At 42.8% G+C, this 24,344-nt stretch overlaps 1 protein-coding gene across 1 annotated transcript in view; it reads right to left on the reverse strand.

The window, feature by feature from the left end:
* Positions 1-2,931: 2,931 nt before the first annotated feature.
* Positions 2,932-24,344, reverse strand: part of frem2b (FRAS1 related extracellular matrix 2b) — a 93,351-nt gene continuing 71,938 nt past the window's right edge. The window contains exons 7-24 of the mRNA XM_056283776.1: positions 23,847-23,996; positions 22,745-22,954; positions 22,244-22,441; positions 21,381-21,545; positions 21,083-21,265; positions 20,834-20,964; positions 20,551-20,706; positions 20,008-20,311; positions 19,654-19,785; positions 18,555-18,886; positions 11,995-12,187; positions 11,703-11,807; positions 11,004-11,131; positions 8,083-8,217; positions 6,299-6,425; positions 3,881-4,068; positions 3,630-3,776; positions 2,932-3,438 (exon numbers count right to left, since the gene is read on the reverse strand). Of these exons, the coding sequence (XP_056139751.1) occupies positions 2,932-3,438; positions 3,630-3,776; positions 3,881-4,068; positions 6,299-6,425; positions 8,083-8,217; positions 11,004-11,131; positions 11,703-11,807; positions 11,995-12,187; positions 18,555-18,886; positions 19,654-19,785; positions 20,008-20,311; positions 20,551-20,706; positions 20,834-20,964; positions 21,083-21,265; positions 21,381-21,545; positions 22,244-22,441; positions 22,745-22,954; positions 23,847-23,996 (3,491 nt within the window). The remainder of the gene's footprint in view (positions 3,439-3,629; positions 3,777-3,880; positions 4,069-6,298; positions 6,426-8,082; positions 8,218-11,003; positions 11,132-11,702; positions 11,808-11,994; positions 12,188-18,554; positions 18,887-19,653; positions 19,786-20,007; positions 20,312-20,550; positions 20,707-20,833; positions 20,965-21,082; positions 21,266-21,380; positions 21,546-22,243; positions 22,442-22,744; positions 22,955-23,846; positions 23,997-24,344) is intronic.

A 24,344-nucleotide genomic window follows, 5' to 3' on the forward strand; every position in this document is an offset into this window, starting at 1 on the left:
AACTCAATGTTGTACTATTGCTACGGACTAGTCGGGTCTAGGGGTTAAGGGTTAAACACGCAATACTAGTCCTAACCTGGAGTGTGTAGAAGAGATGGAAACGAGGGGAAACAAGAGGGAGGAGGCCTGATTTCCAAGACGAGAGAAATGGCGGAGGTGGGCTAGCTTACCGAGGTAGCAGGCTAGCAGTTAGCAGGTCCCTCCGACAAGGCCTCGGCCGCGGGGTTCTCGGCTTCCGTAGGCGGCGGACACCGTCTTGGTAGTTTAGTTCAGTGTCGGTTGATAGGGGGTGGATCCTCAAACATCAAAGAAACTTGGTTTTCTTCAAAGCCCTTCAAGGCTGGAATGGTGTGAACCTGTACCGCGTTTTCAAAGTGGCGCATCCTGAGGTGTTTAGGCAACCTCCCGCCATTAACAAACCCCAGGAGACGCACCCGCACCTCGCGGTGACGTCCTCTTATAAACCCTCGTTAACCACACCTCCAATCATTTCACAATGAAAACCAGTCCAAGTAAGTAAGAAAAGAAGAGGGGGGGAAAGGCAGCCATAACCCCCATCACTTCTAACACTATCTTGATCAGTTTAGGCGTGCAAGGGAAAACAGTGCACAGGTCCAAAATAACCAAACTGCTCTTGCACGCCCTCTGCTGATCTATCAGCCACATGACACCTTGCACCCCAAACGCTCCAGGCGTTCTAGTGGTTGGCAGACAGCAGTAAGAGGTGGGAGCAAAATGAGGAACATTTACTGAAACTGCCTTTGGAAAGTAACAGTATTCAGTTCAACAGTTCCACATCCTGCTCTGTATGTGCACAACTCCTCTGGGGTTAGACAGCGAACAAAGACAACCACTTAAAAAGGCATCCCTCTGTGAGGTCCTTTATCTGACATCGCTACTTGATGGTGAAGCGCAAATGTGGTCACCTGGGAGGAAAAAGAACAAAAGCATAAAACGTTCTATGGAAAAAAGTTCTTTATTTGTAGACCACCTTGTGCCTCTGGTCTGTGTCACACATACTTACAGCACATATGCATCATTGAACAATGACCATTCCCAAAACATCCAAATGGTATATTTATAAGTAATACATATGTATATACATACATACATGTGCATAAACACACACTTTAAATGCATTCAAAGCAAATTGTTTGCACAGAATAAAACACAACAGCACAAGGATACAGTGTCAAAAAACTGGATTTAGTAAACATATTGTGCACCAAAATAATCATTCACGGGGTGAATGTCACATCAAGGTATAATGTATTAGGTTGCATAGAAAGTGTTATTTCCTCAAAATAAAACAGCGGATGAAGCCGGCCAATAAAAAGTGGTGAATGTGAGGTCGGTGTTGATTCTAAGATACAGTACGAGGTAATTCAAAGAAATACTCCACGTCTCCAGACCTTAATGGTATGTATTCCACCGCCTGGAGCCGAGAAAAAAAACAACTGTTACTCCGATAGTGTATACGTTTCTTCTCATGAACAAACTGCTTCAGTGAAGATATGGCGAACACATGTTGAAATGGGAAAGTCAACTTCTTTGAGAAAAATACAATCACAACAAAATCTAACGAGAAGGGAAAAGGATATTAAGCACGTGTCATCATCAAAAATAAATAAATAGTTCTAACTAATGATCATGGAAACCATCTGACATTAATTTTGGGTACTAAGACAAAAGTTCCCTTTAGCTGAATTTGGATAAACCTGTAACGTGGTACAGTATCATGTTATATAAGGCTTGAAAATACCCTCTAGAATTGTTTTGGAGACAAAATTGATTCGGCACAGTCGACAAAAGCCTTGCGGTGAGAAAAGGTCAAGGAGGTCCAGCCATTTTTACTAAGCAACATTAGTCAACAACTTACAAAGCGTACCGGCTGCGTGCATTAATGAAAATAAATGCAGTGGTGCATTGTGGGATCAGAGCTATGCTACACTGTACATTGCAGGCCAGCTGTCTTGAAAATCACCTCAATTCTACAGGGTCTATAAATGTCGCCACTCTTATTTGATTCAGTGCTACGTGTCAGTCGCAAGGCTTTAAAATCGCGTGTCCCAACAGCCACCTGTCGGGTGGACCACTCAGCAACAGTTCTCGCCTGCTGATAAATACTGTTCATGTAGTAATATGCTGTAAAACCACATAGTAAACTGTTGTGAACTGCAGTAGTTCTGACGTAATGTTGTCACAATTTCACTCGAAGTAGAATTTAATCACTTTTACAGTTTCACACAATCGTAAAATTCGAAAAATAAACGCATGCAAAATTGGAAAAAACGTAACCATGAACAGAGTAAAACAATGTTAAAAATATTGTTCGTTTGCCAAAATGTCTTACCGATCACAGAAGACCTGTCCTAAAAGACATCCTCAACAACTTGACATGCAGTGTTTTCTTAGGCACGTGTCAAGTCTCAGGACACACCACTCTTTCTTATACTGGTATACAGAGAGGACGGTTTCCCAGTGTAAGACTGCTATAGACAGTGTCTTGACACAGCTAAGTTAACGAAAAGAGAAAGTTGTTTCTGGTGTTCACAAAGGCTCGAGTTTGCAATATATCCTTTGCAAAAGTGTCTCTTGACCTACTTACTGGATACCACACAAGTAAAATCTCGTGCAGCACCTTTGGCCATGTCATAATTTTTGGATCAAAAAAGGTATGGACAACTAAAAAAAAATCAAAAAAAATCAATGAGTGCTGACAACTTGACAAGTGTCCTTTGCAGATTCTAATACAGCTGGTTTCCTATTTCTGTCCAGACAGATGACGTGATGCAGTGTTTCAAGTAGATTTTGAGTCGAACCAAAGCTCTGGTAACTTGTGCGGTTTTACGCTCCCTCTTCAGTGTTACTAAATATGAGGCACTTGCAAAACAAAAACAGTAACAAAAATCTTGATTGGGAGCCTGTTCATCAGACCTCGGAGCTGTCAGTGTTGCTGAGGCCTTGTGTCATCATGGGCTCTGTACTGCCGGAGCCTTTGGGCATGCCCTTCTTCTCGTGCTTCGAACGCATCAGCAACACCACCACAATGATGATGAGGATGGTGAGGAGCAGCCCGACGAAGATTCCTATGATCAGCACGAGCGTGTCATCATTGTTTTCTTTTTGGTTCAGCTCCCTGGGAACGATCCCTTTGGTGAAGATCTCCTTCTCTGGGCTGGTCATTTGTTGACCACTGCGTTCCAGTGCTATATGCAGGATGTTGGTGCCCCGGTTGTTATCCATACCAATCTCTTCTACAACATCTTGGACCTCGTTGGCTGATCGTCTGGATCGAGACTGGCCTTGCAATGCGATGCCGGTGTGCTGGCTCAGTGAGTGATACTCCACACTTCTCTTCCCTATGCCTCGGTTAGCATTATCCCTGGAACGGATGGTGTAAATGGTATGAATGTACCATTCTCTTCCAGCAGACACCTGGAAAGAGAATCAACAGCATTAATAATGAGCATTGTAAAGCTATTATAATTGCCATTATTACAATTGTAATGGGTCATTACATTACGGTAGAGAGGTACCAGGTACCCTGCAGCATACCTGGTATTCTTGCTGGACCTTGGTCTCCTTGTAAGAGCACAGTGTTAGGTTTTTATACTCAGTTTACTGACCTGGAAAAGGGGTGAGGAGTCGACTCTGAAGCCATCTGAACCAGGCTGTTTCACTAGAGACAATGCCCCTGGGTCATCCACTGCCAGGAAAGCATTGAACGCTACATTTCCAAATGATTGAGCCTGAGTCTCAGGCTGAGCTTTATCCTGTGGTCAAAAGTCAGAGAAGAGTGTCATAGTCAAGTTCTGATTAATTCAGTGCAAGAGCCTTGAGTAGACTTTACATTTATGATGGCTTTATGTGCACTTACAACTATCTTGAATCTATACAGCAGGGATGGGGCATCCGCCAGACAGCCAAACTCAAAGTTGGTAGGATTGTATTTAGGGACATATCCATCAGCTCCGGTGCACAGAAAAACCTTCTCAATGTTACAGATAAAGGAGTCCCCTAAGTTTTGCACGGGATCCACCATCACTCTGCCATAAATTATATCCCCTAAAATGAGTAAAGAAATGAGTGTGTTAGTCACAGTACTGCTTTACACACAGCATATCTCACATGCATAGACCTGACTGTGTGGCAAGCAATTTGAAGAAAAACAAGAATGTAAAGCCTCGACAGCTGATTTCAGATATTCACAGACCTTTAACTAGAGAAAAATTGGATGAACATCCATCCATCCATCCATTATCCAAACCGCTTATCGTGCTGTCAGGGTCACGGGGATGCTGGAGCCTATCCCAGCAGTCATTGGGCGGCAGGCAGGGAGACACCCTGGACAGGCCGCCAGGCCATCACAGGGCTAATATCTATTGTTATGTATGGTTGGGGCCCTGCGATGGCCTGGCGGCCTGTCCAGGGTGTCTCCCTGCCTGTCGCTCAATGACTGCTGGGATAGGCTCCAGCATCCCCACAACCCTGACAGCAGGATAAGCGTTTGGATAATGGATTGATATATGGTGAAATGAAATTTACCATATATCCACCCCAGATATATGAAATTCTCACATGGCACCTGATGGCACACGACTGCTTGCCATGGGTCCATAGGCGGCAGCTTACAAAAATTATTGTTGGTGCTCATTCGAAATGGCATAAAATAACAAAGTAAGCAAATATAGCTCATATTTTTCTCATCCCCCCCCCCCCCTGCATTGAAGAGGTGTACAGCGAATGAGGCAAAGACGGAGGCAGGTTTGAGGTTCTTTATGTATCCCAGCAGGGAGTTCACCAGTGGAGGCAAGTACTAACACTGCTGCAGGCAGGGCAGAATAAAAACATTAATCTGTCACACTGATACAGATTTGAGATGGAAACTAAAAATAACGACAAGGTAGACCACAAACTAGTGGCACTCTACTCAAAGGTAGTGAAACAGGAAGGACAAGAACAGAACGCCTACCTAACATATTCGGCTACTCGACAGTATGTTTTTGCTTTGGCTAGGCATATTTAAATCTTATTTCATTTTATTTAATCTTTTATCTCATTCTTACACAGGCAACGTCATCAAATGACAATTCTTGATAAAGAAAGATATAGGAGCACTGCTCTTCTGCAGACTAGAGCTGTCAAAATTGGTCAAAAATGACATTCGATTATTCTTTCTAAAAAACACAGGTTCGAACCCATTCGAATATATTTTTGTGCATTATGCCCGTAAGAGGGCAAACCAATACAACTAGAGACATAACTACTTGTATAGGTATATTTATTTCCACATAAACATGTCTTTTAAAAGATCTACATCCCTACACATTACAAAATAAACAAATAAAATAATGTCCGATACCATAAAACTTAATTTAAAGACCATAGACCTCTCTCTCTCTCTGTCTCTCTCTGTCTCTCTCTCTCTGCGCTGTGGTCGGTGTTGGAGTGAGAAATGAGAACGGGCTGTCTGAGTCATAACTGATGTGTTATTCGATAGCCTGATTTTTATATAGATTAGGTAATATTCATACTGGTTTGAATAAACTTGATAGTATTTTTCCATCTTGGCTGTGCAAAAGTTTTCTGACCAAAATCCCAAGTATATTTCCAAACGGGGCGTTTTAGATTGTTCTGAGAGAAAATCACTTGGAACAATCCGAGTTGGGTTGTGAACTTGCTGCCCTCCTTACCACATGGTTGTTGTTGAATTATTTGCTCGTTTCAGCTTGACCTAAATTTCATTTTCAACCAATGAAAGTGACGTTATGTGACTCCTGTCTGTCAAGCAGCGTATTCATTGCAGCGGCTGTCTGCCTCACGACAATTCACGAGGCAGACAGCCGCGGTAGCGCTGCTTTTTTTTCCCACAAACGAATATTAATTTTCACACTCGACTGTGTTTTTTTTTCACAATTCAGTTATATATTCGAATTTGGAATACTCATTGCCAGCCCTACTGCAGACTACGCTGTTTAGGGCCACGCAAGGCTATTATTTTAGCCTATTGCATACGTGGAGTGCCTAGATTGCAGTAAAAGAGTGCCCCTCCCATCTCTTTACTGGGACAGTCACCCAGAGAAATGATCTGGGAAAGAATGTCGTATCTGGCACCTACATCTCCTACAGTAAGTTGAACGCCTTAGTTTATATGATTAGACTGCACAGTAAAATCCAGAGTTTTAATTTAACTCCGAGAGTGTACAAACGGATCCTTTGGGGTCCATTTGTACACTCTCAGAGTTAAATTAACACTCACGCTGAACTCACAAAGTATATGTTTTGTCGGCATTACCCTGTGAAAAGGCAGTATCGCTCTCCTGACCGAAGCCCATGGAGCCATCTGAGAGCCACAGGGTCCTCTTGGAGAGGAGGATCATCTGCGTGTTCAGACTGAACTCAGCAGCCACCGGGTCGCTTACCTTGCAGCACAGAGCAAACAGACATTAAGACAGGTGGACAGACACACACACACACAGGCCCAGATACACAGCTAAAAGATACATAGAACAAAGCCATAGAAAGACACAGACAGACCACAGACAAAAATACAAAGGATGTGGGGAAAGCAAGGATAAACTCCTCAAAACTGAGTGAAGTATTTTAAAAATTAAGCAGTGTTGTAGTACTTGAGTCCAGGACTCGGACTCGAGTCAGGAAAATCAGGACTCGTGACTCGACTTGGACTTGAGCACCGATGACTCAGACTTGGACTTGGACTCGATCATTGACTGCATTCGGCTCGGAAGTTGGAGATGAGGACTCGGACTTGTTAACTGATAAAGACTGGTTTTTTGTTTTTGTTAGTATTTTTGTAATAGGCCCGAATAATGTGACATATAGCTATATTAATACCGTAACACTGATCACCACATTCTAATAGAATGTGGTGATCAATAGCTTTTTTATGGTGCCATAGTGGAGCACTGGAGCCCATCTTGGAACTCGACTCAGACTCAACCATAGGCGGAGTTTGACATTCGAGCCAGGGGGGGTAAAAAAAACAAAAACTAATTGTAACAGCTGAGACCTGACCTACCACCCTGGGAACACAGCATGAGCAGATATGGACAAAACAAACATGTTAAATAAAAATATATGTTAATTTTTAAAGCAGATTTGAAATTGCATCGTAACAATTTAACAATTCGCCTTTATGAAATCCAATCACGGCACGGCTGTCATGGAACGCAATAGACACAAGGTGGCGCAGTGCCCCGACACTTAAAAATTAAACTAAATGCAACAGCCCCAACATAAATAAAGTCCTAAATCAAAGGGGCATCTCCAGGAATTAAGGAAGTGTTCGACTTAAGTGGAAAACGATCGCTTTGTACTTCCAAAACATTTTGAGGGGGATTGGGGCAGAGTAGGTTGCTTAGGACAGCCGTGTTTCCCTCCAAGATCTTCTGTGTTACCTAGTTGGGCTCGTGCGTCTGCGGGGTGACCGTCAGGACTGCTAGCAGTTGCTGCTAATCCAGAGCTGCTCCAAGTTTCCTCCAAGTTCACAACAGTATCGTTTTGCCTATCGTCATCATCGGTTATCGATGTTTGTGTTGTATCCTTCTTAGATCCCGATGGCTGACCATTTGTGTCGTCTGGAGCTCGACGTTTTAAAAATCTCCTTATGTCCATATTTTCGTGCCGACTAGATAACTACAACTTTATTACCCATGTATGCTAGCTGAGAATCGCTGGTTCGATTTACGTTAGCGTACGTGTCACTCGTCACATGACCCAGAGCCCTGAACATTTTTTTTACTAAAGCAGTATATGAACTCAGACGTATTACCTAGTACAATTTAGTTGTTTTGTGTTATTTAAAATATTGATAAAATATCTGGTCATGCCAAACGTAATTATTCCACTCTTTTTGGAAACAATGCAATTACCCGTTTCAGCCACCAGGGGGGGGCAGTGCTCCCCCTGCCCCCCTGCAAACTCCGCGCACGGACTCAACCTTGATGACTCGGACTCTTCTTTGGGGACTCGGACTCAGACTCGAACACTGGGGACTCGAGACTCGACTCGGACTCGAGGTTGAGTGACTCGACTACAACACTGAAATTAAGATATCACCTGCTGGAAACGGATGTCAAGGTCAAAGGTGACAGGGTCTCGAGGATTGCAGACAGGTGGGATGGTGTATTCCAGGTTGGGAGGCGACGTACAGGGGACCAGCTTCACCGTATATGTCCCAGAGTAGTCACGAACCTGGAGGGAGGCAAAGAGTGGAGAAGGAGTGAGGGGGGGGAGACAGATTACAAGACTTTTTAAGACCGGTGTAAATCGAGATTTTCAAAGTCATCAAACTCTCTCAAGATTTCCAAGATGGTCATACTAGCATGCGGCAGCTGTAACAGACAGTTGGTACAAGATTATCCTGCAGTGCTGCAGTGTTCAGGACTTAGATGCAATACCTCTCAATCACGTTGGGAGGAGAACAATGATTTCAAACATGCTGTATTTTAATAACTAATGTTTCTAAACTAAAGTCTGTATGTAGTCCTGGGGTGAGAATTTAGACTTTTATTATCATTGCCTCATATGCATGTCTCATACATACAAGGGAATGAAATTATGTTTCACAAGGACCCAAGTGTCGCATAAAAACAAATAACACACAATAACTATTAAAAACAAAAAGTGCATTAAAAACAAGAATTACTTCACAGACCTAAACATCACAAGCACACCTGACACGGACAGTGAGAAAGAAGGTCAAAAAGTCATTTTATGGAGGTCTAAGTGTTCAGGCTGTTGAGGAACCTCACAGCCTGAGGAATGAAACTGTTGTATAGTCTGGTGGAGGCAGCACGGTTGCTCTGGTACCTCCTGCCAGAGGGTAGGAGGGTGAAGTGGATGTGGGAAGGGTGGGTGGGGTCCTTGACGATGCTAAGAGCCTTTCGGGTGCACCGTGCATCATAGATGGCTTGGATGGATGGGAGAGCAATTCCTATGATCTTTCCAGCTGTCTTCACTATCCGCTGTAGGGATTTGCGGTCGGAGGCCTTGCAGTTCCCATGTCAGACAGAGGTAAAGCTGGTCAGAATACTGTCTATGGTGCCTCTGTAGAATGTGATGAGGATAGGTGGGGGGAGACTCGCCTTCTTCAGACACTGCAGGAAGTGAAAACGCTGCTGGGTCTTCTTGGAGAGCGCAGTGACATGTGAGGACCAGGAGAGGTCCTCTGTGATGTGAACTCCCAGGAACTTAACACTGCTGACTCTCTCCACTTCCATACCATTGATGGTCAGAGGGGTATGGTGGGCGCTGGTCTTTCTAAAGTCAATAAGGACCTCCTTAGTTTTTCTTTTTCCTATGTTTAGGAAGAGGTTGTTGTTTTTGCACCTCGTATCGTTGTTGCTGATGAGACCTACCACTGTGGTATCATCAGCAAATTTTATAATGAGGTTGGAGGTGGATGATGCTGTGCAGTCATGGGTCAGCAGGGTGAACAAGAGCAGACTGAGCACACAGCCCTGTGGAACGCCAGCGCTCAGTGTGATGGTCCTGGAGGAGATCTTGCCAATTTGCACTGACTGTGGCCTCCCTGTCAGGAAGTCCAGCACCCAGTTGCAGAGGGAGGTGTTAAGGCCCAGCTGGCTCAGCTTTTTGATCAGTTGTTGTGGTATGAACTTGTCAGCAATGCAAACCTTAATGGACACCCGCAATAGTCGATGAGAGCTGAATGTCAGAGATGCAACAAATAGGAAGATATGAGAAGAAAAATTGATATTTAGCTATTTGTTTTATTTTATTTTCGCACTTACTTCTCGATACAGCAGTTAGTACTGCTCCATTCATGTATTTATATAAGTTGCGTTAAGTTGTACCTTTGCACTCTCTGGTAACACTTAACAATAAGGGTACATTAATTGACCAGTAATAAGCATTAACTAACGGTTAATTACCAGTTAACTAATGTGTCTAGTATTCATTTACTAATGATGTTCATCATTTACTAATATTAGTTAGTACCTTAACCTGTAAACCCTTAATAAATGTTAACAACAGACATTTGTTAACAGGTACTTAATGCTTATCAATGTATTAATTGTTAGTTAATACTTATTACTGAATTAACTAATGTCAATTAATGTTCCCTTATTGTAAATTGATACCAGACTAATAAAAGAATATTAACACATAACATTCTGTTGTTTTGGTTCCATAGTGTAAAACCCTTAAAAGTTTATATAATTATTTTTATTATTATCATTATTGTTATTATTTATATACATTTTAGTGACCTTACAAATTCTTATTTTCTTGGGAGGGGGGTCGTGGGTCGGATGGTTTTAGAACAAGAGTCGTTTTTTGCTTCCCATTTTAACTCATTACTCAGCATGTGACCCATAAATCAAATCTACTGTCATGAAGCAAGAAAATAAAAATGTACGAGTACCAGTCACTAAGGGCCCTTTCACACTTATGTTGTTTAGTCCAGACTTTCAGACTTTCCAGAAAAGTCCGAACCAGATTGCCAGGTGTGAAACCTCTTGGACCAGGGTACAGGGATCAAAGACTCGGTCTTTGGTCCAAGCTCAGGAGGTAGTCTTGGTTCAGACCAAGGTTCATGAATGTCTAATGTGAAATCAAAGGTTTGGACTTTCGGATCAATCATAGGAAGTGATAAAACAAACACAAACAGTAACACCTAGCAACAGCGAGCGTGCCTGGCAACAACGAGCGCACCTGGCGGCAACAACGAGCCAAAAGTTCAAGTCAAGGTCCGCTGGTATGAAAGCAAAAGTCCTGAACCTAATGACTATAAAATAACAGATGTGAAAGCACCAGAACCAGACTCTGGTTCAGACCTTGGTTTGGACTTTCAAGTGTGAAAGGGACCTAAGTGTGTGGTGTCCAGTACTTTGAGGGTCTATTCACAGTTACACAGCTGCATAAACTACACAACCAAGTGGAAAGATTAGATCTAGGTCTGCAAAGATATTACACACATTCAAACAGATCTACAGACTACATGATGTGTTCCTCACAGCAAAGTCAGAGACAAAGGTCCACTGCTGGATGGGCTGGTTGTACGTGGGCTCACTCCTCACAAGGCTCAGGTTAAAGGTCAAACCAGGGTGGTCCGGACACATGATCATGGAGGACAGGGACGAGGCTGGTGGGGGAAAATTAAGAAATAAACTGAATACGGAACAACAGAATAGCCCAGTATGACTATTTCATCACCAAAGTGACTGAAGTTACAAATAAGGAGCAAAATCAGTGCTTGTTGGGATGGGAAAATGCGGCTCTGTGGGATTCACATCATAAGGTTTTTGAATATTTATTTTGTCTGATTACTGGGGACACTTCAAATAAATTGGGGGGCTCAATGGCAATTATACTATATAATAGGTTCTGTGATATGTGAAAAAAAATCACAATATGCATTGCTCATCTTAAAATACATTGTTAAAGCAGTTACAACTTCAATCTAACAGGACTCCGACTGTGTAACATAATTTAAAACTCATATAGAAGTTTTATGACCCAATAACTGCACATAGTTATACATTACCTTCGATATATTATATCAAAGGTGTATTAGTCAAGCTAGTAAAGATCGACTCTATATTGAATTTATTTTAATTTCAACTTTAAGTTTTTGACAAAATCAAATCTTATACGTATCAGAACCAATACTCTGTATGGCGAGTGTGGTGGTACGAACCCCTGCGTTGACGTACCTGGGTGTGAAACCACAAACAGGCCTCTGAATCGAGCTTCGGTGCGGAAGTTGACTACTAGACGGCCCTGGCCATTTATACGCATACTGGTTGGGTACAGGGCACCTGCAAAAAGAGTCAGACAAACCTTGGATCCTTTTTAGTCTTTTGGCTTAAAGTCAAGAAACTGATATCTCAAGACAATTAAAAGTAAACTCAAATTACCAGCAAATTGCATCAATATTAATTTGATGAATTACAATAATAACTTTAATCCATGACTGAGAGTTGTAGATACTATTTAAAGTCTTACCTTGTAGCTCTGCCTCTGGTGGGCTACCGATACCATCCCTCCACAGGATGGCAGTGTCGTAAACAAATGTGAGCCTCAGCTCTGACTGCAAGTCAAAGTGCTGCCATCCTCCTGCTCCCACAGGGGAGTGGAACACATAGGACACATGAAGTGGCACCCGCAGCGTCACATAGGACTGGACCAGGTTCAGAACCTATAGTCAAAGCCAAGACAGAGGTTACTGCCTTATAATTAGACACACATTTGTCCACATGTATCTTATATGGTTCTTGACACACTGTAAGTAGCATTATTAGAGCCTCCTGAAATTCTGCTTAAAGTTGGCTTTTATACAGGGTACGAATCATGGTGAGGTCTGGGGGAGCCCTGAATGACCCCTGAGTCTCCCTTAAGAAGCAAAAATTTAACAAGCTGGGGTGGGGGGGGGTGCTCTAAAACTGAATGGATAAAAAGAAGTATATAATGACATTGAAGTTTTTTGATGATTGTGCTAGAGATGATTTCACATGGCAAAGCGAGTCTTCCTCCTCATACAACTTGGTGTAACTCGCACACTGCTCATAAAAGTAAAGTTTAGCAACACACAGCTCTTGATCTATTGATTGGCAAGGTAAGGCTAGTTTATTCATATAGCACATTTTATACACAAAGGCAATTCAAAGTGCTTTACATAAGGCCAAAAAGAGATACAGAACAAGATAACAGGAAAAAGATTAATAAGACTATAAAAATGATGAAGAATTAAAAATGAAATTAAAGGATAAAATATATGATAATCAAACAGAGTTAAAGTGATTATTTAGTTAAAAGCAGTGGTGAACGTGAAAGTTTTTAACCTGGATTTAAATGAGCTCACGCTTGGGGCAAATCTAATCTCTTCAACTAGTTTTCTCCAGTCGTGAGCTGCATAATGACTGAACTTTGCCTCACCATATTTGGATTTTACTTTGGGAATTACCTGCAGAGCAGCCTCAGATGACCTGAGCGGTCTGGAAGGTTCATATTCTAAAAGCAGGTCAGTGATATATTTCAGTCCTGAACCATTAAGAGATTTATGAACAAGGAGTGGTATTTTAAAATCGATTCTGTGATTCACTGTAAGCTGCTGAAGGGACCTGAGAACTTGAGTTATATGTTCAGTCTTCTTGGTCCTTGGCAGAACTCTAGCAGCAGCATTCTGTATGAGTTGTAGCCATTTGATGGCTTTTTTGGGGAGACCAGAAAAGACCATTACAATAGCCTAATCTGCTGGAAATGAGGGCATATATGAGTTGCTCGGTCTGTAGACATGAATCCTGTTATTATTGCTATGTTTTTATGATGGTAATAAGCCAACTTTTTTACTGTCTGAATGTGGCAATCGAAATTTAATTCAGAGCCTATAATTACACCCAGGCTTTGTTTGTAGTCTCGACTGACAGGGATTCAAGGAGAGCAATAACTTGCAACCTCTCTTTCCTAGGGCTAAAGACAATGTGCTCCCGTTTTATTGCTGTTTACTTGGAGAAAATTCTGGGACATCCAGTCATTATTTGTTCCAAGTACTGACAACGTGTACCTAAGGGACCATAATCACTCGGAAAGAGAGCCATGTATATTTAAGTGTCATCTGCATAGTTGTGGTAGGAGACTGTTGTGTTAGAGAACTTGACCTAACAGGAGCATGTAAAGGATTAATAGTACTGGCCTGAGTGTTAAGTCCTGGGGGAGCCCGCAAGTTATTTTGTGATCAAATACATAGCAACCAACTGAAACAAAGTAATCCAATCTTCTAAGTAAGCTCTGAACCAATTTAGCACATTTCCGGAAAGCCCAACCCATTTCTCCAGTTTGTCTAGAAGTAGTGTATGGATGACAGATTCGAAAGCAGCACTAAGATCAAGTAGCATTAAGACAGAGGTTTTCCCAGAGCTGGTGTTTTGACGAATGCCATTTAAAACCTTGCTGTTTCATGGTTGTGGTGGCCCCACAATCCTGACTGGAAATTGTTCAATAACGCTAGTGACGTATTGAAAATCAACCTTTTAAGTGATTTTACTTAAAGACAAATGTGAAATTGGTTTGTAGTTGCTATTTACAGAGGCATCCAGGTTACACTCTTTTAAGAGAGGCTTAATGACAGCAGTTTTTAAGGCATACGTCCCACCTATCCCAGAACTCTGGGAGTCTCCTGCGAATTGATGTTTGTTCCTCCTTGACACCCGCGAGTGAGGTCAAATCTCCCACATCCTCGGGATCCGGCCCAAGGTCGCGTGATTGTGCTCTTGAGCGCATATGGATGCAAGAGAGTTAAAGCGATACTTGTCAGACATCCACTTCACAATGAGGGTGAGGGTAAAGAGCAGTGCATGCCGGGTATCAATGATAGGCGGGCTCAGTCAGGGCAGGCTTTACGGGTAGCACCGCTTTCATTCATTCTCCATGTGTCAAAAGTTTGGGATGACAGGTGTCGCATTGCAGGATGGCAGACACAAAGAAAAAGAAATATAAAACGCAGTTCACCTCTGAATACACTAAGGCATACATACCCATGTGTAATAGCAGTTAAAACTAATGACACTGTTGCTTGTTGCACCATTTGCTACGAGTTTTAATAACAATAATAATATTTTAAGCTCATTATCTGCAATCTAAGGTGCTTTACTGATAAAATCACAGAAATTTAAAAATAAACTAATAAAGAAAATATGTAAAAAAGCAAAAAGATAAATGAAAAAAAATGAAATAAAATTCCACATTAAGCGTCCTTGGTCCGTTGCCTTGTGTCTGATTGGGACAGAGCCCGATGTGTGTGTGTGTGTGTGTGTGTGTGTGTGTGTGTGTGTGTGTGTGTGTGTGTGTGTGTGTGTGTGTGTGTAGGTGTGTGGGGGGTTATTGGTGGATTGGTGTAACCTCTCTGAAATCATTTCTTCTAGGGTGGGATGCCTGTTAAGGCCTTTGGAAAATTGCCAGAGAAAGTATTAACTTTTTGCAATAAGTCTATTGCCATGCAGTTAAAAACACTTTTAAATTGATTGATTCATTCAATTGATTCCAGTTGCACTTGATTCAACTCCTTTGGATAACCATGACCTGGATGAATGAGAACATTCGCAGACAGTTTTAAGGCGGCCTTTGAAAATCTTTACTGGGTATTGTTACCTACCACTGTCACTTAAAGCAGACAATTTAGGTCTACTTGATTTTTTTTGTAGATTTTTTCTATTAAACACTGAAGACAGCAGTCCTTTGTTGGTCCATAATTGGCAAAGTTGGCGAAGTCAACCGCTGCCAACGGTCCACTGGCTTTTTGCTCATAATTTCCCGGGTGGTGCTCTGGTGGCAAAGCAGTGTTTTAGACAAACGACCACTGTTACCCGCTAGTTTCTGACAATAGACTAGATTTAGATTTGAATTATTATTATTATTATTATTTTTATCGATTTCTAGTTTTTCCCCTTATCCCACCCGATTAACCCCAAATGGCATATGGCCGGAACTCTTGTCGAATAACTCCCCTGGCTCAGGTTTCCACAGGAAGGAGATAGTTGTAACACCAGCTTCCTTCAAACTCGTCTCGGCTGCTCTCGCTATTTTACACGCTGAAGCCTCCTCGCATGGATTGCATCACCTTCAGGCCGCGAAGGAGACGTAGGGAGAACGCTTTCGGTTGCTTGGCTGCAGGCACCTGGATGGGCCAGAGGGGTCGCTGGGGATGGACGAGTCCCCGAACACTACACCGAGCTACACCCACTATCCCTCGGGTAAGGGTGGCCTAATGAAGGCCTTACCCCGTGGATGCTCTGGCCGTGACCGGTTACGGCGAGTCTGGGATACGAAGACTTAGACTTGAATTTAATTAAATTGTTTTAATGTTCATCCATCCATCCGTTATCCAAGCCGCTTATCCTTGATTTTAATATATCAACGAAAAAAGGGACAGCACAATTGGGTTTATCATGTTGACAACATTGCAGAGTTGTTGTAGCCTTTCAGAAACGTTGCAGCAACGTCTGATTGTCAAGCACTGGATATGCCAGGTTGTCACGTTACAATGACGTTATAAAGCGATCTTTAAATAAAAGTTGCATTTAGACGTTTCAGCAATGGATATAGTAACGTCAAATAAAACGTCGTAATCCCGACGCCGCAGCGACATGTGTTTATAGGGGCGGCGTCACGACCTTGACATTGGACCGTTCCGATTTCCTGCCTTGCAGTTCCACAGGAAAGTATGGAAACCCATTTCCGCCAGTGTGTGTGTGTGTGTGTGTGTGTGTGTGTGGGGGGGGGGGGTTATTTCTCATTGTTCTCATCAAAACTTATCTCATAATTTTGACTTTTCTATCTCATAATTTTGACTTACCGTGAGCATTTTTTTTTTTACTGGTGGAACTGGGCCTCAATAAAAACCCCAAACACAAAATTTTTTTATGTTTCCCCCCCTTTCTCCCCAATTGTATCTGGCCAATCACCCCACTCTTCTGAGCCGTCCTGGTCGCTGCTCTACCCCCCCCCCACCCCCCACCCCCCGCTGATCCGGGGAGGGCTGCAGACTACCACATGCCCCCTTCCCACACATGTGGAGTCGCCAGCCACTTCTTTTCACCTGACCGTGAGGAGTTGCGCCAGGGGGACGTAGCGCGTGGGAGGATCACGCTATTCCCCCCAGTTCCCCCTCCCCCATGAACAGGCACCCCGACCGACCAGAGGAGGCACACAATTATTATAAAGTGTTACCTAGGATCCTAATCCCTAATTTAATCGTGAATACACTGAAATAATATACATTTGTGGAAGCTTTTGGCAATTTTAATTTGGTTCAGAATTTTATTTTCCCAAAACAAAAGTCGTCCTATATTGAGGCACAGAACCAAGTGTTTCAACCATGTGAGAGAGCTCTCTTAAGTTGTCTGCACCTTGCTCTGACCTGCATGAGCGAGGTACCTGTCCGCACTAGCTCATGTTCATGTGAAAACGCGTCTCCTATGTGTCTACACCTTGGGCGCTAAGAGCTCAGGCAGATGATTTGTAGACCAGCCCCCTGACAATGCCTGCTGGACTTTAATGGATTCCAGTGGTCCTGTTAAGCCGGATGCTAAGCCCTACATTTTGACATGACACTGGCCCCAGGCCTGCATCTGGCCGTCTCTGCTCACCTACTTAGCAGACTTGGGTCCCAGGATACCCAAGGACACGGGTTTGTTTTTGTTTGTTTGGGTTTTTTTTACTGGGATTCAAACTTCAATTTTGTCAGTAAATTCAAAGAATCAACAGATAATCTTTTACTCTGTCTGAAAGTGACCAGTGTGCCTACTATTGTAGGCAGTAAAATTACTGTTGTAAGTGTCTTATTCACAGGGGAAAAAACAATATCTGGTGACCAGGATACTACTAGATGGCAGTAAGGTTTAGGTTTAAAGAGTATCTAAGTAGACAGAGGCTCTTAACCATTTAACTTTAGCATACCGCAGCTATTTTTCATTTCTGGACTGTCACTGCTGGGGCCACTAATTGCATCCCATAAGAAGTGAAGTCTGTCTTGCCCATTTTAAATAGTAAAATAGCTGCATTCTCAATAGCTGTTCCCTCGCTATTAAAAAAGTTCACATTAATCCAGTTTACTGGAAACTTGTTTGCTTTTGAAAATGTGCGTATTGCTTTCATTGTATTGGGGAACACAAATAATAATGAATTCTCTTTTACATAGTGTGGACAAAAGCAAAAATGTCTAGTTATTGAGAAAGGGCTGATTTTACCAGGGAAATGCTTTTTTTTTTTTGGATAAACCTTAAGCCCTGCTAAATGAATATCTTCAATTATATTAACAAACCAGCATGGACCCAGATATGTCCCATTTGTAAGGAGCCATTACGGTGTCAGACCTAATGGCGAGGTGCTGTAGGACTGTGTTTAATTAATGATCTTCAGCTTGGAGCTGGAGGAGGATCTGGTCAGAGGAGAGAGGCCTTTACCAAAATGTACCCCTTGCACTCATCAGATTTGTCTTTAGCATCAATATCTCTACCTTAATTAACTGCAATTCAACAAACAGTACGTGAATGCAAATGTTGAAGCCTGAGACGGGGTAGAAGGTCATGGACAGCTCAAAGATTTTCTTTCGCAAGTTTTACTTATAACAGCTGCCATTTCTCAGTTCACATAATAGAATAAATGGAGGGAGGTTTTAATGAGGGTGCTGGTATTGACTTTCAACTCTGGCAAGTTAAAATAACTGTTCTACCAGAAGAATGAGAAAACCATAAAAGCAAGGTGTTGGGTTAGTCATTACCGGTTGTTATTTACTTTAGGGTCTTTTAAAAGGAAATCCAAGCAGACAAGCAAGCTTTTAATGTCCCTGTAAATGATTTATTACAATTCAAAATTCAGGAAGATTTTGGTGGGGGAAAAAGGGACAAGACTTGCTGTTGAAAAGAACTGACCAATAACTGCTGATTCTACATTCCTATCAGCAGGTGGTCATTCTTGACTGCTTTTGTGAATTGACTCTTGACGCCACATCCCCAGAGGTGACAATAGGGGTCAGAGGTGAGTTTAAGATCAGAGGTGGAGCTACTCACTTGTCCATCAGTCCCGATGGTGCCTCCGCAATCACTGAGTAACTCTGACATGTCATAGTAGCTGTTGAACTCCCACAAGCACGCCTCCAAGTTGAGGTTTCTGTAGAAACGCAGCGTGCTGGATCCCCTTAGAAAGGGGCTATACTGATAAGGGGAGGTCTCTCCGATTGCCTCTGGATTTTTGGTGACATCAGTGAGGAAACCATAACGGGTCTTGATTTCAGTATAGTCCAATAGGTTGGAGCAACGATGGTTGCCAACACGGGTCCCATCAGGGCTCAGTGTGAGCTCAAAGTTGGAGAGAGGTCGGGTGGACACTACCGGCAACATACCTTAGGGAGAATACACACAAAGAAGTCAGACTTGGTTATTGATTAAAGAGCCTTACACTGAAAAAGCTTTATATTAAAAGAATGTAGCTGATGAGTATTGTGAAGGCACCACATTCACATAAGTCACATAAAATTACTTTCCCATCTGAGATTTCCCCAGAGGGCTGAGGTTTCAAACAAGTCAATTTCCTGCTTGATGGTCACCTATAAGATCCTTAGAACACTGCTGCCACTTGATGAAATGTCAGTATTTTAAAGGAGTTTTTCCACCGATTACTTGTCCCTGTCAATTTTATTTTGATGCCTTTATATGACCGACATAAGAAAATGAGACCAGAAGTGAGAAGATCAAATTTTGCTTTATGATGATTCCAAAATGCTTGTCTCCGGGTTGGCTTCCCAGAGAAATCTGTTGAAAATATTTCCGGTACACAGGCAGGATACATAGATATTAGATTATATATATATATATATTACCTCATTGCTGCATAGTTTGCAACCTGTTTTTTCAAAACACCACTAAATCTTTCACACTTCAAAACAAATGCACAAGCTATCAGAGGGTGAATGTAGATCTTTGCAGAAAGAGGCACTGCTTATACGAAGCCATTCTTCTGTGAAACACTACCACTTTTTTCCACAGGGGCACGCAAATCCAATGAAAATCCAGAAGTCCTCACGGCAGCTTTAACTTATAAATGTCCTGATGGATGAAAGGAGGGTCCTCTAAATAAACATCCCTGCTAAAAGCAATTTGCCATTCTCACCATCAATGTGGGGCATGGTGACAGTCAGTTTGATGAGGTTTGGGTGGTCTGGGTCTTCTGCACCAGTGTATCGTAGTTTTGCAGAGAAGGGCTCAGCCCCCACTGTACCTACGACACGAGGCTGGCACATCCCTGCAACCAAGCCACAAAAACACATCAAACGGTTTGTTTTCCAAAAATATATCACAGGAAATTCTTTTATCTTTCCTTTTTGAAGTCAGGGGCAGGGACAGAATGTTCTGCAGTGGGAGACTAAAGCACAACAACAACAGCACACAAAAAAGCCTCTCATGTTGAGTTGAGAATGATGAATCTGTAGTGAACATTTGAATGTTCAGAGTGATAAGCGCTCACCCTCCTCCACACTGATGGACACAATGGGGCTACTGAGCTCCAGACCCTCGTCTCCATTGGAGTTCACTGCCCTAGCAGCACACTGGATCCTGGAGCCAGCATGGAAGTATACTGAGTCCAGGGTGATGAGCTTGGAGGAAGTGAAGAAGGTGTCAAAGTCCACCTCCCTCATAGGGCTTGTGACGCCGTCAGGGCCAGTGGGGGCGCTGACTAGCCAGCGATAGCGGGTCAAGGTGTTGTTGATGTTCTCACTTATGCAGATAGAGCCTGTCTTATCGTAGTCTGGGTACTTTGGGTTGCAAGCCTGGAATATAAATGTACTTGTGAAAGTTCAGACAGCAACTTCTTCACACTGTTGATGACTCCTAGAGGGAATTTTATGATTGAGTAAAGTCTGCAAAACTAGTGAGTGGTATCTCCTTAACATCATTTAGGTGTGATGCAGTTGCTGATAAAAGGGAAAATGTCTCAGTGAATAAATTATTAGCAAGATAAAAGAGTGAAAAGTGCAACAACACTGTTGCTTTGGCAGCTGAGACGTACTGTGACACAGATGACGGGGTATCCAGCCACAGGATGGTAGTCCCTTGTCCTGTCCATGTCATCATAATGTAGTAGGGACACTACCTGGGGCACTGAGGGGAAGGTGACATCCGCCATGCTACTGGTCTCCTCAATATAGATTATGGCTTTGCTCATCTGTTCATTGACAAGAGAGGGCTATGATATTCTGTTAAGTAAGAATGTACATCTGCTGCCTCATAATACAGGAAGGTAGTTAAGAACTAGACAAATTATATGGCAAATTATATGGTTTAAATTTCACCTTTGTCTCTGCCACCATGTTTTCATCGGGCTTCAGGTGGAGAACAAACGCCTCCCTCATTTCTCTGACACCGTCGTATAGGACCTCTACCTCTACAAAGTGCTCTGTGTCACCTTTTCTGAACACAATTTCTGCAGATGGAAGGGAATTTAAAAAAATTAGGAGATCTTACTGGTTTCTAGCACATAGCGGCTGATTCCTGTCGACCACTGACAAAAACTGATGAGACTGAAGTTAATTCATGCTTACCCTCAGAGATGGGATGGTAGTCCTCCCCAGAGGTAGCAGATCCATCTTTGGTGTGAACTCGGACAACAGATACCTTGGAGGTGTCTCCAACACGCAGCACTGGGACCTTCACCACGGACACCTGGCCACTTTCCGTAGGCTCATTCACACTGAATTTGGTCTCCCCAAACTTAATAATGGCCTCTGAGAAAGTGTGACATCATTTTTAGTTCATTATGTAACCAAAGCAGTGTGGTGTCGTGTTATGAATGAGACATAATCACTAAAACGATATGATAAGAAAACATAGCATTCTTACTGTCTGCTTCATCTTTGATTTTAATAATAGTCTCATTCTGCATTCCGATGGTGGCTCCGAAAGGGAATTCACTTTTAGGGCTTCCCAACACAAGCCGGAGCTCCTCCTCATCCTCATGTTCTGTGTCATCAACCAGCACCAGAACACAAGGCTTTTCAACTTCCCCTGAGTAAAAAGGAAGGAGGGGGGAAGAACATGAAGAACATTTGGCAATTAATGTATTCAATACGCATTCATGATTTTCAAGGATTACACTCTGTTAGCTGCCAAAAACTGTTCTGTGTGTCTCTGAAACAGCACTAAAATTGTGTGCAAGTGTCCACCAGTGACTCCAACATCAATTTGTAAATGTAACTTATGAACTGATTCGCCAAAAGGCTGCATCGTATAAGAAAATGCAAGTGCCAACACTACATGCAGCTGTGTAAGAAAATTTGGCCAAAAACTCGACTGTATACAGCCGTACGTAGCATTGTTATATGCATTTTCTTATACAATGCAGCCTTTCGGCAAACCAGTAAGTACATTTTCACATTCATGGCTTGTCCACCAGTGATATTTTCTGCATAATTTCGGTGGCATTTCAGAGACACACAGAAGACTACTCAGTATCTTGGCTGCTAATGGAGTGTTAGCCCTACAACACACACACACACACAAACATATATATACATATGAGAGAGAGAGAGAGAGAGAGAGAGAGAGAGAGAGAGAGAGAGAGAGAGAGAGAGAGAGAGAGAGAGAGAGAGAGAGAGAGAGCGCGAGAGCGAGAGAATGCTGACTGTTTCCCTTTATCAAATAAGGGAAAGCAAAGGCACACACTCATGTAATATTTCTGCCCCTAGGAGTCTGTTGTACACTACCTGGTAAAAAGGTGATTAAAGAGGCATCAGTGTTGGGCCTCTCAGTGAAGTCCATCATGACCTGGGCTGTTCCCTGTCGGCTGTAGCAGCGCACTGTGGATTTGTAGCTGATGTCTCCACTACGGTACACAATGGCTGAGATCTTCCCTGAGTTCTCATTCCCCATATACATAGCATCCTGAAATTGGACCTTTGGTACTACAGCAAACAAATACAGCACACACAGTAATTGAACATTTGAATAAGCTAGTCACCAGCTGTTTGTGTCAGGTCTGTTCGGTATTTTGATTTTGTCTGCCGATATATTAAAAGGTTAAATTAAATCAAATTAAAAGACATTAAAACAAAAAACGAAATTAATTTTCTTTGGGGAAATTGATCATTGCCATCAGCAGGTAAAAGGAATCACCAAAAAATTGACTTTAACAGAATTAGAGAAAAGCACCAACACAAAAAAAAACAAAACATGCAAAATAGAAAGATAATGGGAATTCCACTCACAGTCAGACACTGAGTCATTAATAAGGATGGTAGCCTTGCTTGGCTCCCCCAGGATCCCGTTCATGGGCATCCGAAGAACCAGCTCAAACTTCTCTGGCCCCTCCAGCACCGGCTGGCCCAGGTCATCCAGGATGGTAACACGAAAAGTCTGCATGGTGACCCCCGGTGCAAAGTCGAGGTTCTGGCTGATCCCGACATAATCCACACCAGCTGCTCCACAACACAAAAGGGGTCAATGATGTTTCAAAGAGCTGCGTTCTTATGGGCTACAGTGACTATAATATAAACTGACCACAGCACTTGATCTTATTTCAACATCGCGTCTCATGTTACCTCTTTTGTGAATGTTAGCCAATGAGCCAGACAAAAGGAAATACTCTGCATGTTGACGAGACGACATTTTCCAACTGCTATGAACAGTTGGAATTTGTTGCGTGATTATGACAGCAGTAGGGGAAACAGGAGATCTCCCCAGGCGAAAAAAGATTATTCGTTTGCTGGACTGAAAAAGTCTCGGTATGGATAGTTCACCCTTTGCCCACAAGCTTTTCCCATACTTATCCGTATGACCCATCTATGTGGGCCAGTGTTAGTATGCATGTCCAATATACTGCATAGTATCAAATATTATGTTTAACATGATAAGACAAGAGAACTTGTGAATCTGTTCCAATGGGGGAGGACTGCCCCGGGGCAGAATGCATTATAAGGTATAAGAAGGGATTTGGGAGATAGGCTCCAGATTTATAACTGAAAGCTCGTAGCAGGGTAGGGAACGACTGGTGAGCATTCTGAAGTGCTCTTCCCTCATCCAAACTGCTGTTATCCTCCAGAGATTACTACATTGTATCCTTGATACTTTCAACGTAGGGGGGCTGCCTCTAACCACCCTGACTCGCCCTCTCCTCAAATGGTGTTTACATTCCTCAGGTCATGCAAACCACCCAACAAAGACAGCGTGAACATCTCCTTGGGCTCTTGAGCTTGCAAATCAATGCCCTGACATGGTGACGACTTAAGTCTATTGTCTTGTGTGGTTTACATTTTCTAAGCTCTGTCAGGTGAAGTGATCGGAGGAGGATATCTTAGTAGGGACACCTACCCTCAGCCGAGACAGGATCCGTCTTTCTGGAGCGCACAGTGACAGTCCCTGCTTTGGCGAGATCAGTCCCCGTCCTCCATACCTGCACCTCAACAAAGCCGTCGCTCTCATCTGCATGGTAATTGGTGTTGCCAAAGTAGAAGACGGGAGCTGGGCAGGAGACAAGAAAGAGAGGAGGAAATGGAGGAGATGAGGAAAAACACACAGGAGGATAAAATACATTATCATCTTTCACAACAGGATACTAGAAGGCCTGATGTAATTGCGGAGTTGAGTCTGTAATAGCCGGCATATTCTACACGATTACCACTGATTACAGGAGAAAACGAGGGAGTGCGTTCATCGAACCATCCTGCAGGCAGTCGAAACTATAATTCAGGAACATAAAACAATGCTTTCATACTTCCTGGAACGGCACATTTGGGGGAATTTTTACATCTGCAACATGTATCAAAAGGCTAAAAGGGCCAGGAGGCACAGCTGATTTTCTTGGTCATG

This window comes from Lampris incognitus, chromosome 7 (genome assembly GCF_029633865.1).
Source record: "Lampris incognitus isolate fLamInc1 chromosome 7, fLamInc1.hap2, whole genome shotgun sequence".
NCBI classification, from domain to species: Eukaryota; Metazoa; Chordata; class Actinopteri; order Lampriformes; family Lampridae; genus Lampris; species Lampris incognitus.